This window comes from Podarcis tiliguerta (assembly GCF_965153285.1).
Source record: "Podarcis tiliguerta genome assembly, chromosome: 3".
Lineage (NCBI taxonomy): Eukaryota > Metazoa > Chordata > Lepidosauria > Squamata > Lacertidae > Podarcis > Podarcis tiliguerta.
The window spans coordinates 54,408,895-54,426,105 of NC_139536.1; the positions used below are offsets into that span (position 1 = coordinate 54,408,895).

Here is a 17,211-nt window from a genome sequence, read left to right on the forward strand (position 1 = left end):
CCCCACAAAATCTGACACCAGATCCAGAGGCACACAGAACGCCATCACCAATCAACCACACCAGACCCAAACCCAGACCCTCTCCACAGATAAATTACAGACACCATCCAGTAGCCAAACCAGGGTGGCACCTCCGGATGCTGCACCCCCCTGCAATCCCTACACAGATCTGGCTGGCACAGGCCACAAAACCACAGCTCGCCCCTATACACGAAGCCAAGCCAGAGCACAACCAAGTGCAGTACAGCCATCTTCTCAGAAAAACTCTTCACAAAGTTCAAGAGTTCAAGACACGAAGGCTTTAGCAACTAATCCACACCTAATGACCCACCTAAGTGGGATTCAGGAAATCACTCAAGAAATCACTCAAGATATCCCTCAAGTAATTAAGGAACAAAAGAAGAAAAGGCACACTAGCCTGGGAACCTCCTCTCTGCCCAGAACATTGGAGGCTATACACCACACCTCCTCAACAGTATTTATAGGAACTCAAACACTGAGATCCTGCTCTGTTCCAGTAACAAGAAGCCGAAAGCACCAGCCTGAAGATGACGAGTGAGACCTCGTCGAAACGTCGCCTAGACACCCCAACTTTTACACGGGAAGACACCCGAGGACACCAAAACCTGCATATATATATATATATATATATATATATATATATATGGAATACTTTCATTGGTAAACATATACAATGTCAAATGCACTTTAATCCTAGCATCCATGATTTTAGCACAAATCAATGATTTTAACAAATCAAGGGGAAGCGTTTCACCTTTGGCAATTGTGGGATTACATTGATTCTGATAGCCCAGTAGCTATATCATTAAATGGAAAAAGATACCTATAAATATACAGGATATATATCTGACTTTAGTTTGCTTGGCTATGAAAATAATCTGAATTTGCACCAATGATGCAGTTGCCTATGAAAAAATCCATCCAGTGTTGTGCCCTTTTACTTTAATTGGTAGTCTTTCACAAAGGTTTATCTACATTTGGAGGTGGGGGAACATTTACTAAACCTGGGGGTGGGGAGTTTTAAAAATGTCTCTCATCTGACTGAGATTCTTCTCAGTGTCCTCAAAATTCCTCTAGGTATTTTGCCTTAGGAGACCCCTCCAGATGGTCTGGAATCTTGCTGGCAGGGAGAAGAGGGTTCAATGGCACCTTAGGGGTACATGAAACGCACCTGATAAGTGTTATGAATTGTACTGAAAAATATTTCACCACCACCACTCCTAAATTCCTACCAGCATTTTGCTTTAGAAGAGTTCTTCAACATATCCCTCTCCAGTTTCATCTTAGGCAATTCTAAGTATAGTGAAGCAGCAATTTGAATATAGTTAATTCATTTGGAGTCATGCCGTATCCCCATCACTGCACTGAAAAAGTGAGAAAGCTCACTCTCTGCCCATCCAGTTCATGAGTTCAAGACTGTAGTTTAAGTGCTAAGGAGCAATTAATCAGCATACAGTGATTTTGTATATGCAGCCATAAGCAGCAGTTTAATGTACTTTCTGTCCTGTGCGTTGCTTGTCTTTCTTTGAAATGCAGTTATCAAAATAACAGATTTACAGCATAAGAGATCATAGGATTTGTTGTGAGTTAAAACTAGCATACATATGTACAGCTTTAGGTAGATCACTCTAAAGTAATATTTACAGTGTAAACATCCATTTTTATTATATAAGAAACAAAAATATCACAATTTTCACTTCACAATATATCTGTTTTGGTTTAAATACGGAAATCATCTCTTTGAAATACTATGAGAAACTCAAAAAAATAGTTTGATCTCATCTTTAGGATTTTTTGCAGGATTTTTTCTTTTTACGGAGTTGTCTTCAGACATTCTACGGAGAGAGAGAAATAACACGTACTTTAGAAACATTAATTTAGAAAATGGTGGTAACACTTATTAAAAGATTGTACAGTAATCCTGAATTTTAAAAAAAGTTCTCAATGCATATGCTAGAAATGGGTCTGAGTGACTCACTCAGTCTTTTGCCTACTTACCTGGGAGTAAGTCCCATTGAATTCTTTGGGACTTACTTTTGAGTAGATGTATAGGGTTGCACCATAGGTAAAGAAATCAAATGAACCATGGTTGCTATTGCAATGCTTCTGATGGTATACAATTGATGTAACAGTCTCCCACTTCGTGACACTTATGCTGAGCCCTCAGGGCATTCCCTTCTTTTGAAGAATAGAGCTGTGTGTGCTCTATGCTCCTCAAGCTAGCAGGCCACCCTCAGGTGTAGCAAAAAGCTATCGCATCATCATTGTTGAAGTACAAGTCAACTGGTGGAATGGGTGGGAACAGGAAGGCAGTTTTGTTTATCATTTCAGGCAGCAAAATGTTTGGGGCTGGTGTGGCTCAGGTGGCAGCCATATGCAAACACAGGCACTGTACCCAGTTAGGTCAGTGTATAGGATAAAAACCTTTTAAATGTGACTTCCGTCTTGTCAGCGCCAAGACTGTAGCTGGAACTGGACCTTAATCAGTGGATATTCTCCTACTGTCTGTGGCAGCTGTGGACAGCCTTTGATGCTCTAGATATTGCTGAACTACAACTCCCATCATCCCAGGCCATTGACCATGCTTGCTGGGGCTGATGGGAGTTGTAGTTCCGCAACATCAGGTGGGCTAAATGTTCCCTACTGCTGGCCTACTGAATTGGTTGTATGATCTGGAGATGGAAGTGAAGCCAGGGCAAGGGCTTGGGCTAAGTCTTGGAAAGCAACTTATTGAAATTGCTTGTCCATTGCCTGGTTAAGGACAGAACTCCAAACCTCTAGTATTTCTATCAGGGCTATTCAATCCAGGGGCCTCATATTCTTTACCAGCATCACTAATGGTTGCACTTGCTTTCAGGAAAGATCTGGAGCCAGAGACAAGGCTCTCTCTTCCAATGCTGTGGGCTTTGTATAAGAGGTGATAAACCTGTGGCACCTCCAGATGTTGCTAATTCCAACTCCCACCAGCACCAATGGTCAGGGATGAAAGGGCTTGTAGTCTGACATTATCTGGTGGGCCACAGCTTTCCCATCCCTGGTTGTTCAACAGTCGCTCATGTTGTTGGGCTGTTAGCCAGTAGACAACAATAAACTTGTACAAATGCAGTCCTCCTTGGGAAAATGTCATGGTAAATCAAATCATCTTCGTGGCATGGCCAATAATGTCATTTAACTGCCCAAATATGAGCTGCAATAAGATATAGGGACTTGTCTTTAAGCATCTCAATGGCAAAATAAGATAAGAATGATAAGACGCATCATTTCCTCTAATAGCAGACCCAGATGGTTGAGTGCCCCATAGGATTGGAGCCAAAGTAGAAACAAGAGAGAAGTAGCAGGATGCTTAGAGTTATGCAGAAGAACAAAGGGGTGGGGGTTATTTCTTTTAAACAAAAAAACAAAGGGGGCAAAACCCCAAAGTACAGCCTAGTGAGACTGAGCACACTTAGTGGCATCCTGAAATGGACCACTCCTGTTGATGGATGGGGATGCATGGTTTAAATAAATGCATAATTTCTCTCAAGTTATGTTTCACAGGACTCCTTCAGAAAAAAACTTCACTTCAATAAATTCAAACTCTAATAAGTGTAAAAATCATTTTATGTTTGACACTGATTGCATGCCATCTACCCATATTATCCTCGGTACTCACTGATATAAGAAGTCAACGTCCTTCCCACAGTGCCTCTTTTGACCCATTTAGGCTGCAATCCTACCCATGTCTACACAGAAATAACTTCCTTTGAATTCAACGGGGCTTTCTCCCAGGTAACTTGTGTTCGTACTGCAGCCTTAGTAAATAGCAACCCACAACGTGACACTAATATGAATATGAACCAGACTTCTGGCCAAGAATCTTTTTATGCTTACCCACTAACTAGATGGTCAGGTTCAGAAGCAACTTAGATTTCAACTAATCAGAAGGCCATGAAAGGTATGAGGAAAGGTGTGGGTGGACTTATTTTTGTTTTAATTAAAAGAAATGCCAGTGTAGTTATCCTCAGAGACACAGTACTATTCACCCTAATTAAACAAGTCAGTTTGGGTTTCATGCCTTAGCACACACAATCTGAGAAAACCCAAGTGAGCCTGGTGAATTAACACTATCAAACCACTCATTTTCATTAGAAATACTTCACAGATAATATCGTTATTTAATCCATGCAATTATCTTCCTGTGATGTGATTCCCACAGAAATGTCATATGGGAGTCATGTCATTAAGAGCAATTTTCTGGAAAACCCTGGTGGCACATATGAACTATGCACATAATAAACGTAAGATGGTTACTCTGGTTGAGAAGATGTTCAGACTTACCAATGGGAGGTGATTCAGAAGCTCAAGGTCATCTACAGTGACATCATCATAGTTTTCGGAGAAGGCAGGGTCAAGCAATTCCGTTTCATCCCGAAGGCTGGCTGGGTTTAGCTCTTCCTGACTGTGGCAGAGCAGAAGCTTAGATTTAGTTTAATTTACTTCTTGGAATTTATCTTAGAAACTTTCTCCTTTGTTGCATTTTATTGCATCATTAGCCTTTATTAAAATGATTCAACCTGTCTAGCTTTATTATACAAAACAATGTATAGCACTTTTATAGAAATCAGTTTACCTCAAGGCATAATGCTGAACATTTTAGTTAATAATTATGTAATTGCTGCTTGAGAACAAGCGGGTTAGTTCTCACATTCTTAGTTAAATCATGCCTTCTATAGAAAGCATGGAAAAATATGGCTGGATCGTGATGCCCTTTCTTTCTGTACACAATCTTTGTTCTTTCAAGCTATTTTTGTTATAAATTGTCCTCAGAAGAAAGCCGCTGTGATACAACGTCGCTTGCACTTTTCTATATGTTAAAAGGAAGATTGCGTTAATAGCTCGTCACTGCTGGAGACTTCTAAAAAAAAACCACCTGTCTTTTGTGCACTCTTTCTTCCTACCTTCTTTTCCCAGTTAAAACAGAGTTCAAATATTTCTTCACAGCCATCTGCTTTCGAAAGCGACTGTAGTTGTCAGTAAAGACAGCATCTGAATGGCGTTTGACTGGCGGTGTCTGTTCATCAAGGGGAGTGTTATTTCTTGAACATAAAAGAGACTTGCAATTAATACACGAGCCAATCAAAATGCAAGAATTTCAAAACCCACAGGCTGTATTTCTTGAAAGCTAAGTAACTGATGGAAAGTCTATTCTCACTTTTCTTTTACTACATTAATACAATGACCTCATTTCTTGACCATCGTCTTAACACAGGTGTGGGGAACTTTTGCCGAACTACAAATCCCACCAGCCCCATGGTTAATATTTAGAGGGCCAAAGGTTCCCTTCACTGGTCTTAAAATGTCTGTGGAAGATTGCTATTCTATATGCACTTACCTGGGAGCAAGCCCCACTGGACTCAATGGGTTTTACTTCTGAGTAGGCATATATAGAATTTTATTGGAACTGTCTCTTACAGTTGTTTTCATCTATTGTTTGCTCAGAATAGACCAACTGAAATCCATGGGCCAAAGTTAGCCATGGCCATTAATTATAATGGATTACTCTGAGTAAAACTTAGTTGACTAAACCAAATTTACTCTGAAAAGAATTCAAATCTGGTGATAATAAATATTGAAAAGACACTTTTGAGTTCTGTCCTGCACTGTTAAGCATGTTTGGAAACCCCACTGAAATCAGTGCAAAATAAGCATGGATCTCTCATTGATTTCAAGCAAAACAAGCAGTGACAAATGCTTGGTGGATAAAATACAGCATAATATGAAATGGAGTTGCCTTTAAACTTTTGACTGTCAGTAGCTCTCCCAGCTAGCAGTCTCTTTGCTATCTGTCAAGGATGCTTTAGCTGAGATTCCTGCATTGGACTAGATGACCCTTGGGATCCCTTCCAACTCTACAACTCTATGATTCTTTGACTCTTCAACAGGAGATATCAGGAACTGAACAGGGATTTTATGCAAGCAAAGCTAAGACTACATCCCTCCCACCATCTTTGGCATACTGCTTGTACCAGTTATGGATAAGCTTGTACCAATTAGGGATATCCAACTTTAAAAACTTGGCTTTCAGATTTCACTTTCAGAACAGTAGAGACCCTGGGGGTGGCCTGCTAGCAGTGACCAGAGGAGAAGTGAACGCTGGAAGGAGTGCAGAGAGAAGAAGCATTATGGTGCACCTGCAGCAGCACAACCAGATGACTTCATCTGCCCAGATGCAACAAAACATGTCTCTCCCACATCGGTCTCTACAGCCACAGCAGGCACTGTAACTCTCCAGCCGTTCAGCTTCACCCCAAAAGTTGCACTCCTCCATTGTCTCCCAAGATAGATGCCAACAAAATACAAACACATGATGATCGTATGATCAGTGTTTGAATTCAAACATAGTGGAATGTGGGTATTTAAGAGGAATGTAGGGGAAACCAGCTGAGTCTGAGAAACAGGAGGAATAGTTACTAACCCAACTCTTTTTCCTATAAGCGATTCCAAATATTTTCTTGCCGAAATTTGACCCAAAAGTTTGCTGTAGCCGCTTGTGAAGAGTCCATCGGCATGTCTTGTATTCCTGCAATTGAAAGTCCTACAGTAAAAAGCTGTGACCTACATTCTCAAGATTATATATAGTTTCATATTTACAGCTAATGTACAGGCAACCATATAGTTACTGCAGCTAAAGATATGTGGATCCTTACAGTTCCAAACACATAATTCTAGTAATGAAAACATAGCTTAAAGGCCATGAAAGAGGGAGAGAGGAATGGTCAGAAAGCTTCAGTGAAATTACAAGCAGTTCAGTATTCAGATTTGCAATGCTTATTAGATTTATTTTTTAAAAAAATGCCTTACCTATCCATAGCTCTGTACACATCATAATAGAACTTGTCATTCTCAGGTAATGTAGTTTGCAAAATGTCAGCCTCAGATTTTAATGAGCCTTGAGAATGATCAGATTCACTTGCCCCATCAAATGGCATTCTGTTTCCTAATCTAGTGAAGAAGAGAAAAAGAAAACAATGTTTGAAGATGCTAGAGAATTCTTACAATCGCCTCCCAGGTTAAGATTGACTATTACTATAAGATACCTATAGTAAGCAATTCATAAATGAAATCATTATTCTCATTCATTATGACAATGAAGAATATTAGTCACAACTGCAGATATTTTAAAACTGTGTCCATATCATGCAGATGTCCCTACTCTTTCAATTATTTCAGTACAGACTTCACAATGAACAGTTATACATGCAGAATGATTTCATTATGTGCTGATAAGATAATACAGAAAACGTGGTCTTGCCAATGGGAGAGATTTAGGTACACTAAGCTCTCCCATTCAAATCAAGGGGACTTCAAAGTAGTTAACTTCAGTTGATCACAACCATAGTAAATGACCTAAGGGAGTTTCAGTGCAAAAAGGAGATTTTTGTAATGCAATCCTATTCATGTCTGCTGAGAAGTAAGTCCTATTGACCATAAATGGACCAACTCCCAGGTGCATGTTTATAGCATTGCAGCTTCAGTCTGTAATTTAACTTATTGTATAAATGCGTGCACATGGCAGTCCCTGTGGTGTTATATTGATAAACCTCAAACATGATGATGGGAGCAGGACAAGGAAAAATTAGAACACTATGCAAAAGTCAAATGCCATGGTTTAAGTATGGTGACCAGGTAAAAAAGAGGACAGGATTCCTACACCATTAACAGTTGCGTAGAGGAGGGAATTCTAGCACATGTAGCTAGTATAATAAGCTGTTAAAAGTGTTGAAGTTCTGTCCTCCATTTCACCTAACCACCCTGTTATCAAGCTCCAACAATCTTATACAATTGAAGAAACTCCATTTCTTCAAAGGATCTTACAGAGCCCCCAAAGGCTTTCTGTAAGTAAAAGAATTTTTCCTTGTACGAATACACAAATGTAAACGAGAAGCCTCCTCAGTTTGCTGATGCTGTTCTTCATAAAATCAAACCCCCAGCCAGCAGTCTCTTTGGATAATTTACCTGACAAGTTTGGGGAACCTTCAAACATCACTGAATTGTGTCTGAATTGGCCAAACATTTGGCTTCCCAGGGCTGATTTGACGACTCTAGTCAATAGATAATCTCAAATGAATGATAATCTCAAACTACAAATCAATAAAACAATTTAATTGTAATAGATGTTTTGAAACAATGGTTGGACAAAGTGATTCATAGCATGCCAACTATTAACCACAGGGTAATGACACGGAACTATTCAGGACTGAATATGTGACCCAATCGGATATATACAGGAAGTAAGAAAAAACTAAGATCAGAAAGATTGTTGTTTGAATATCTGCTAACTTTTTTCTGTGAAACTGACAACCATCTCTGGCTTGAGATGACTAGTTCCATATTCCTTCCTGCTTCTATCTTTTCATTTCAAGTCTTTGTACACCACTTTTTATCAGAATCAACCATAAAGCAGTTTACAAAGGAAATTAAACACCAAAATTAAATAATACTGTATATAAAGCAGATAAATCAAGACCCATTCAACTCAGTCCCCACCAAAATTCCTCAGTCAACCACCACCTGCACATTTTCACCCTCCCTCACTCTCAACAATCACCCTTCCAAATAAGCTGTGTAAATTCTAAAACTAATATGTGATGTGACTAAAGGAAGAGAGCGTCCTAGTTCTGATATGATGTTGAAAGTCATGTTTCTGCTAAAATAAACTTGAGTTGGGGGACATTTAATGTTCACTTAAAATATACAATGGGATCTTGAATCTCCTGGGGGTTGGTAAGAGGTGGGAATAATCCCCAGCACTTGTTTTCCCAAATTTTCTCAGAAAAGGCTTTGATAAAAGCTAATTTTCTCCTAAGGATTCTTCGACATAAAATTCTTTTTGAGGTAAGATCCGTGGACAATACTGAGTGCTACTTATAGCAAACATATAATCTATGATGCCCACTTTAAGATTCTTCCAGCCCTTTGATACTAGAACTGCTTCAGTTCTGAATTTTCCAGTGTGTATATACATAGACATGCTATAAAGTCATTTGTAATGATGGTTTTGCATTGATTGGACATCTGAGTTTACGATTATGTTCTATAAGATGTCTGTTTCAAGCACAGGGTTGTGAAAAATATTTTAAGTCATATATGAGAGACCGATGGCCTTTCATAAGTTATTGGACTCAAAAAATTTATCAGCCCAGGTCAGCATAGGCAGAGGTTGAAAACCAGATAGTTGAATACCATCTTGGGAGCAACAGGTTCCTCACCCCTGAGTAATATGTTCCTCTTATCACAGACTACATACCAAGGTAGTTGTGATGGAAAATCACTTGATGAATATTACCTATGTTTCACTTCAACCTGGCTGTCTCTTTGTATGGAATTCCTTTCTGTCAGTCCTAATCATGATCTAATGGTAAACACAAGAATATCTGGATCCTCAGTTGAATGACCCAAATTGTCTCTGACAGACTAGTGCCGTTCTCAAAAGCACAATTCAACAAGAACGCCTTTCATCTTGCCGTGCCCCTTCTGTGCCTATTAACAAGCTATTAGAGCATAAATGTGCTTCTGAAGCTGGACATTTAGTTGGCTGGCATTCACTGCTAATGACCGCTAAACTAGACTAGCACCTAGACTGTTGAGTGCTAATACTCAAGCAGCTCATGATAACCGCCATTAAGAGTATGAATGCAACCAATAATTGTGGACATGTTGATCTGGATTTATATTCTTCTTCCATATAATAGACCATATTAAACATTTGTAGTAATGGAAGCTGAACTAAAGCTAGAGGTTTTATGTTTCCTGGCAGAAGAGCAGTCAGGAGGCTTAGCACGGACTTTGTTTGATATACACAAGGTCTTGTTGTCTGTTATAAAACAAAGTTTTATTTTGGCTCTCTGTTTTACTTTTAGATATTCAGTTGAGCGTATGTAGGTTGGGGTGCTGGATCTGCCAGTGTGATCCCACCTTACTTATAGGTGAGTTTATTATATTGTATGAATAGGACTCTTGAGTGCTTTTGAACGAAGATGGAATGGATGAATCTTCTAGTTAGTTTCTAAAGATTCTCCTGTTGTGGCTGGAATATGTAGATAATGTTCAGGCAACATGCCTCTTGGTTTTATTTACTAAACATTTTCCTCTGAGTTTTAATATGTAACCGGGCAGTAAACATGTGTGGTTTTAAGAATATCCACGTCTATGTCAAATGCTTATTAAAGAGCTATCTTTTATCCCTGGGACAGATTGCTTTGAAATACAGCTGACTGTTTTTCCTCTGCCCCCACTTCTTGCTGTGTTTTTGTATACCTGCATCCTTTCATAAGGAAAGGACCTTTGGAAGCTAAAAGTCAGGCCCTTGAGGAGGAGGAGGATGGTGATGGTTATGATGATGATTTATTGTACCCCAGCCGCTCTGGGCATGGATCCTAGAACACACCAAGCTTACAACAGCAATTTCAACACAGTAATAACTAATGCTGAAATTCTGATGAAACAACCTTCCCTAACCTGGGGCTTTCCAGATGTTTCAGACTCCATCAGACTCCCCAGCCGGCATGGCCAGTGGTCAGGGAGGATGGGAGCTGTAGTCAAAGAACATCTGGAGAGCTCTGTGTTGGAGAAGGCTGTGATAAAAGGATGGCATGGAAGTAAAACAGATAAAGCAAACGGTAAAGAGAGCCATCGTATTTTCACTCTTTGGCTAGGTATTGCAAGGTTGCAGATGCACTTCCATTGCATGCAAGGAATCTCAATGATTTTTCAAGGGCACTGAACTGAATGATTTGATGAACATTTTGGACTAACATCTATCAAAGTTACTGCCAAGTAAATATGTCCTCATTTCTTCCTGTCCATTCGTATTGAACTAGTTAGCTATTTCTAGCCTCTTACGCATGAAACAGTGAGAGTCAGTAACAAAAGGCGTAAAAGCATACATGAAATATCCAGTCAAGCTATGCCCAAAGTTAAGTTTTCAAAAAAGTGCTCAGTTCCCTTTTGGCTAGTCCAAGTAAAATGATTTTGCAAATTTTCCTAAGCACATTCAGCTTGGCCATTGCAAGGCAGGCAGCATTAGAGCATTTCAAACTGGAGGGTTGGTTTTTCTCGTTACAGTTTGTGACATCTGCATCTCCTGTTGGATTTGCAAATCATGCTGTTCTCTAGGTAGGCTTAGCTGGAGCAACCCTTACCTCATAGCGGAGTATGTTCCCAGAGGAGGTAAAGCGAGTGCTTGAGTGCAGAGGACATAGAGGAGAGCAAAGGAGAGGAGAAGCTGGGGGCCACTTCCATGTTCCATCTCTTTGGACCTGCCTGGACAAAGATAATTTAAAAAAATGTTAACCTCTTGTTGTCAATGCCCAAATTTTGCATAAACAAAAAGACATGGTAAAGGGTGGCCTAATAAACATGAAATTGGTAATTCTGAATAGGCAAAGGAAGACCACTATAGGGCACATTTCAAAATATTAAAAAATGATATTAATTTAAAATATTATTAATGTTGTGCAGTTGGTAGCAAAGGCATGGATGATTCTGGTATGGATGAGAAGATGAATCACAACAACCATTCATTGCAGGGGGTTGGACTAAATGACCCTTGCAGACACATCTAGTTCTATGATTCTTTGCTGCCTTGACAGATCAACTTCTTCATGCATTAAAAGTGCTTATTTTGGTGCGATACATAGTATAAGTTACCTAGAAGCTTTAGGCAAAGCTTAACTTTAAAAAAAGTCATGGGGTTGACATGCAAGCCGGCAGAGAGAGAAGGAGATAGGTACACAGACTGACAGAAGAAATCATCTTGTTAATCGTATATTGGGGTCAAAATGTTAATTTAAATCACTTTGATTTTCATAGTGATTTCCCTGTGTCTGGTATTAAAATATGACCATATAACTTTGATATTTCTGCCACCTGACTTACTTTCTTATTGAGCCTAAATGTATTTTACTGCTTTAACAAATGAAAATACACCATGTACATAATTCAGCATATAAAATCATACTATTTATGAAATGTACAGAGCAGACATGTTTACTCAGAAGTAAGTCCCACTTTGCTCACTGCCAGATAACTGTGCGCAGGACCGCAGCTGAAGACAAAAAGTGCAGCTCCTCTTTACAGCTTTGAATCATGATAGTAAATAAATGCTGTTTGCAACCCAGGAGCAGTTATTCGGCGATACCATTGAAATTCACTGGGAACAGGTCCAGAACTTCCACTTTAAGGGCTTTGGAACTAGAGACAAGGCACTAATGAGCTGGAAAGGGATTTCACATGGCTGTAACGATAATTCATTCATTCTCATGCAAAGGCATCTCTTTTCATTCTTTTACAGTAGCAACTGCACACAAAAGCCCCCCCCCCCTTGTGGAAGGGGGAGCTGCATTCCCTCTATCAGATACCAAGAATGTTGCTAAGAATAAAATCCATGTGAAATGCCAGCGAAATTGAAGGGGACAATTTCAGAGGAAAGGTCATGTGCAACACAATTCACACTCTAGAAATCTGGATAAGGGAGAAGAAGAAGCAGAAAGAGAAACAAAATTATGATAATAAAATAGAAAAAGAGTAGTGAGCAGGGACTCCCATAAGCATAACAGCCGGAAGTAAGATCAAAAGCAGGAACGGATCTGAAATACTGATTATTTTTCCTGAGGCCAAAGGAAAGAACTTCAGTTATCTGGGAGATTAATCAGTAAAGGCATCAAAAGAAGAATTATCTCTCGCTCAGATTTGGTTCCAGTCTGTGCACAGAAACTTTTTAGCCGTATTTCTTTTGCCACAAACAAACATTAGTCTGGTATTTCTCTGAACTGAAATCTACCAGCACCACAAAGGGAAACTCCTAAAACTTTTACTTACAAAGCCGGAAGAGGAACCTCAAAGGCAGGTGACACGAGGAGCTTTCCGAAGTGCTGAATTCCCTCGGCAGCTCCTTGGCCGTTCCACAAGTTTCTTCCTCAGGTGCTGAGCAGGAATGTGCCAAGGAAAGTGCCTGTCCGTTTCTGCTCCCTCGAACTGCCGGTCTGAAGTTTCAGCAGCTCTCCTTCCTGGGCGAATGCCTCTCTCCCCCTTCAGTGCACTCTGTGCAGCCTTTCAAGCAGCCTCATCTTATAGGGTTTATATACACAGGACCACTTTTCCGCTTCAAAAAGAGCAATCACGTTACGTTGGAGACGTCACACTCCCAAGGGGATGAATGGAAATGTCTGTGATTGTTTTGTCCAGGATGCTGTGAGACAAAGGAAGTTCATATTTAATTCATGGGAAGCCCCCCCCCCCCCGCCTCCTCTCTGTTTAAATTGATTTATTGCTATATTGATGAATGACTTAACATGAGTAACACTGGACTGGGCAAAGAATGCAGCTTTTAAGACACAAATCCTGCTTTCAGGAAGATGGGACTTATAAAACAGAAACCCAGAGCATTAAGTCATAGTTACCCATAGTGGGTCTCTTCTCTCCCCAATTCTTTTAATTTCAGGGTAATTGCCCAGCCAGAGCTCCCTGAATTGTCTTTGGAAGATGAGCAAGAAATATCAGAAGATCCTGATATCAATTTCAAGACATACGACTATGTCTTTGACTTCTAAATTCTCAGATCAAAGAACAACTAAGTTTCAGTACTGTGTATGTTTGATTTTAACATACTGACATCAGGCTGAATCCAAGTATACGGAAGTTCTTTTCATATTACACAGAAAGCAAACCTAAGTGCTTTGCTTAATAGAATTTTCTACATTTCTACACTGGAGCAGATAATACCTAGGATGTTCCTTTTTAATATTTTACTTTTCATATATTCCCATTTCTTCACTCTGCCAGATATCCTTTCTTTTCAATACCCTTTCTTTTCAAAGACAGGACTACTTGCCATCCGCTGCTCTCTCTCTCATTTTACCCAACGTGTTTGCCCATTCCAGCAATCCCAGCTAATAAAGCATTAGTCAAAACTTGTACCCATAAACTAAACCAAATAATGGCTGACATTTAACTCTCTAGTTTGTTTGTATCACTGATTCCCCAGAATTAGCTGGTTAAACATTATTTATTGTAAAGGGAAAGACACATAGAACATGAGGCCAATTCTTGGTGCTGAAAAAGAGAAATGACTCGTAAAGTGAAAAATTCCCCCCAGATAGACCTATTAGGTTTCAATGAAATTCCCAGCCTTGGACTCAAAAAATGTTTCTTCATCTGAGTGAGGGCTCAACAGAGCCACACCTCAGATCCTCTTCCAAAGGCTGTGGCTTGTAACATATGAAATATAAGCATAATTGAAAGATATATGTTCAGCAGGACAATTTCCCAGCAGGCATGTAGAGAACAGACTATCTGTCCTAGAGGTTTATCCTCACCAGGGGTGCCAACTTGGCCCCGCTACTGTGAGTGCCTGGGGCTGTGGGTGCCATGCAGCATGCATGGCCCTGGCATCAAAATTTGTGGATGCTCAGCCCCTTCATGGGGAATTTGTAGGTGCTCAGGCACCCAGGGCCCCAGGGAGTTGGCACCTGTAGCCCCCACCCATAAATTTTTAACATTTCCTACAGCTAGGTTTATGCCTTCCAGGTTGATACCATTTGCACAGTGAAAGAAACAGTTTCTGTAATAGCGATTTTTAGAAGCCAGGTGTATACTCACCCCCCAGGTTTGCTTTCATTACTTTGGTGGAACTGTTGTTTTAATTTTATTTCTCTCAGTATGCAAGCTGGCCAGGCATCACAGGACTCTGACCAAGTACAAAGTGCTTTTTCCCAACCATTCAGTAGCCACGGTCATCCCCAATAATATATTAGCTTTGTATTAATATATTTTCATTTTATAATATTATGTATATAATTTCATATCAATATGTTCATTTTATGTTGGCCACTTTATATGTTGTTTTTGGAAGAGGTTACACTAGGCTCTGAGTTTTATGCATTGCATTTGCATATTTTATCACGTTTGGTAAACCATCCAGAGGACTTCAGTTGATGGGTGGTCTTGAAATGGGAAATTGGTAAATAGGTGATGATACACAACAGTTTAAGGATCAGGACTATGGGATCAGAGGGAATGGCTTTCATCCTGTAATGCCTTAAACCCATCTTTCTTGACTGCTTAAGCTAAAGGGAGTTGGAGTCCAATAACATCTGGCTGCTGCTGCTGTTGCTGCTGCTGCTTGAATTTATATACCTCCCTATATTCAGAAGTCTCAGGGCAGTTCACATAAAAAGATCACAGTATATAAAATTAAAATTAAAACAATAACCCAATTTTAGGTTGAAATGTTTATTAAGCTGTGACGCACAGATCTTACGTCACTTGAAAATGCAATATTAGGAGATATGCAGGAAAAGTATTCAAGGGCCAAAACTGATATTTACATTCCAGGAGCCGTCAGTGCAGTGGGGCAGGGGATTGAAGTTTCCAATTCATAAGCAGCAAGGCTGGGGCTCTGAAGGCACACCAGCAGGAGCACCCATGCAGCCCCAGCCTTGCCAGGGCCACCCTCCCCCACAGTCTTGGTAAGCGGCAGCGATGCCACTGTCAGGTGGATGCCTCTGGAACCCCAAACCACTGCATTGACCACTCCTGCTGCATTCTCTGTCTTTATATTCCCACCACATTTTGTAGGCTTACACATGATTTATGCATTAAGCATAGGCAACAGGTTTCTTCTGCAAAGGATGTGGCTACATAGGTTGCTTCTGCAAAGAATATTTTGTACAAAGATTTGTACTAATCCCAATTAGAGAGGCGGGGTGTATTGGAGGGCTCCGGCAGGGCAAGGTTCGATGGTAGGATGAACTCAAAGCACAGACTTCCAAAGCACTTTGTGTGCCTTGGCAATCCAGGCATTTTTAAACAGCTGCAGACATGTGCCTTTAAACAGTTTTTTACAAATTTTCATTATAGCAGTCTAATAGCACAGACCAAGTGGCTAGGGAAGAGCAACTACCAGACTAGGTGCTTTAACAAGGCAGAGGAGTAGCAACTATAATTCCAGCCCAAGAGAAACAACCAAGGCTCAAGAGTCCATGATTAGGTGCATCTAGAGGGGATGTTAGCCAAATGGGCTTGGCTGCATTGTCTCATCTCTCCATCTGAGTCCTTGTCCTCCAAAGTCTCCCACTCCTGCTCAGTGGAGACAATGAGAGGTATATAAATAGCATAAAGTTTCAGAAAGTAAAGATAGCCATGTTGACCTGTAAGAAATAATCCAAAATTCATATTAGGGCAATAACTTTATTGGGCCAACCAAAATATCACTATCTGCGTGTTAAACTTCCCAGTAATTTTAATCTGGCTAGATGGTATACAATGGAAGGAGCGGATGTGGGAGGAGGTAGAAGACATTCAAATGAGGCTCTGTTAGCTGTTTTGTAGGTTTAAGGCTGTGCCAAGGGTTGGATAATCCTAAGAGTTTGTCCGCAGGCATTTTTCTTTTAATGTTTCTTATGTAACACCCATCCAAAGGGCAGGAAAGTGGAAAGATTGCAGCAAACAGCCATCACTTGGTCAGTTGTGGATTATGTACGAGGCATGATCCAGCCAAAATTAAAGTTCCATTGGTTCCATAGAACATTTGAGCATTAATAGAAATAGTGTTTAATTTCCACTGAATGAAGCTGTTTCTTCTCACTCTTAAACCAAGCTAATTTCTCCTGATCTTTATCCAGAGATTTCCAAATCATAACCCATCTGCTCATGAGCAAATGCCACTGAAATTTAAGATGACTTGCTCAAAAGTAAATCACATAAGACTCATAGCCCCCAAACCCAATAAATGTGGAAGATATTACCATTTCCTCTTCCTTCTAATAAACTTCCCATCTCTCCCCTGTTTCATGTATTTGCGAGTTTAGGCAAACCTGATGGTGAATATTCAGTAATCCTTAATCACATTTTCTAATTCACTTACATAAAAATTAAATGAATTAAACCCAAAAAGAAATTGTCTGGATTTGTTTTCTGGATGACAGCAGGGTGACTTAAACCAGAGTTCCTGGAAAGGACTGATTCCAGGAAGTTTGTTCCCCTTCTTCCTCTGTAACTGGCTGGGAAACAAACAGTCATGCCATGGGATGGCAGGACAGGCCATCGGTTTCTTGTGGTCACCCTGTTCTTCATTAAGTTTCCTAATATTAAACTTTACAAGTAGGATATAGAAAGTGAGCAGGAGGAAAGGGTGCTGAAATAGGAGGTCTC

General features: G+C 40.1%; 1 protein-coding gene across 1 annotated transcript in view; it reads right to left on the minus strand.

The window, feature by feature from the left end:
- Positions 1 to 1,480: 1,480 nt before the first annotated feature.
- Positions 1,481 to 17,211, minus strand: part of MYCT1 (MYC target 1) — a 43,949-nt gene continuing 28,218 nt past the window's right edge. Inside the window, exons 2-8 of the mRNA XM_083434311.1 lie at positions 12,880 to 13,249; positions 11,202 to 11,322; positions 6,862 to 7,002; positions 6,476 to 6,580; positions 4,959 to 5,096; positions 4,339 to 4,459; positions 1,481 to 1,856 (exon numbers count right to left, since the gene is read on the minus strand). Coding sequence (XP_083290437.1) covers positions 1,848 to 1,856; positions 4,339 to 4,459; positions 4,959 to 5,096; positions 6,476 to 6,580; positions 6,862 to 7,002; positions 11,202 to 11,308 — 621 coding nt within the window. The 5' untranslated portion in view covers positions 11,309 to 11,322; positions 12,880 to 13,249 and the 3' untranslated portion in view covers positions 1,481 to 1,847. The remainder of the gene's footprint in view (positions 1,857 to 4,338; positions 4,460 to 4,958; positions 5,097 to 6,475; positions 6,581 to 6,861; positions 7,003 to 11,201; positions 11,323 to 12,879; positions 13,250 to 17,211) is intronic.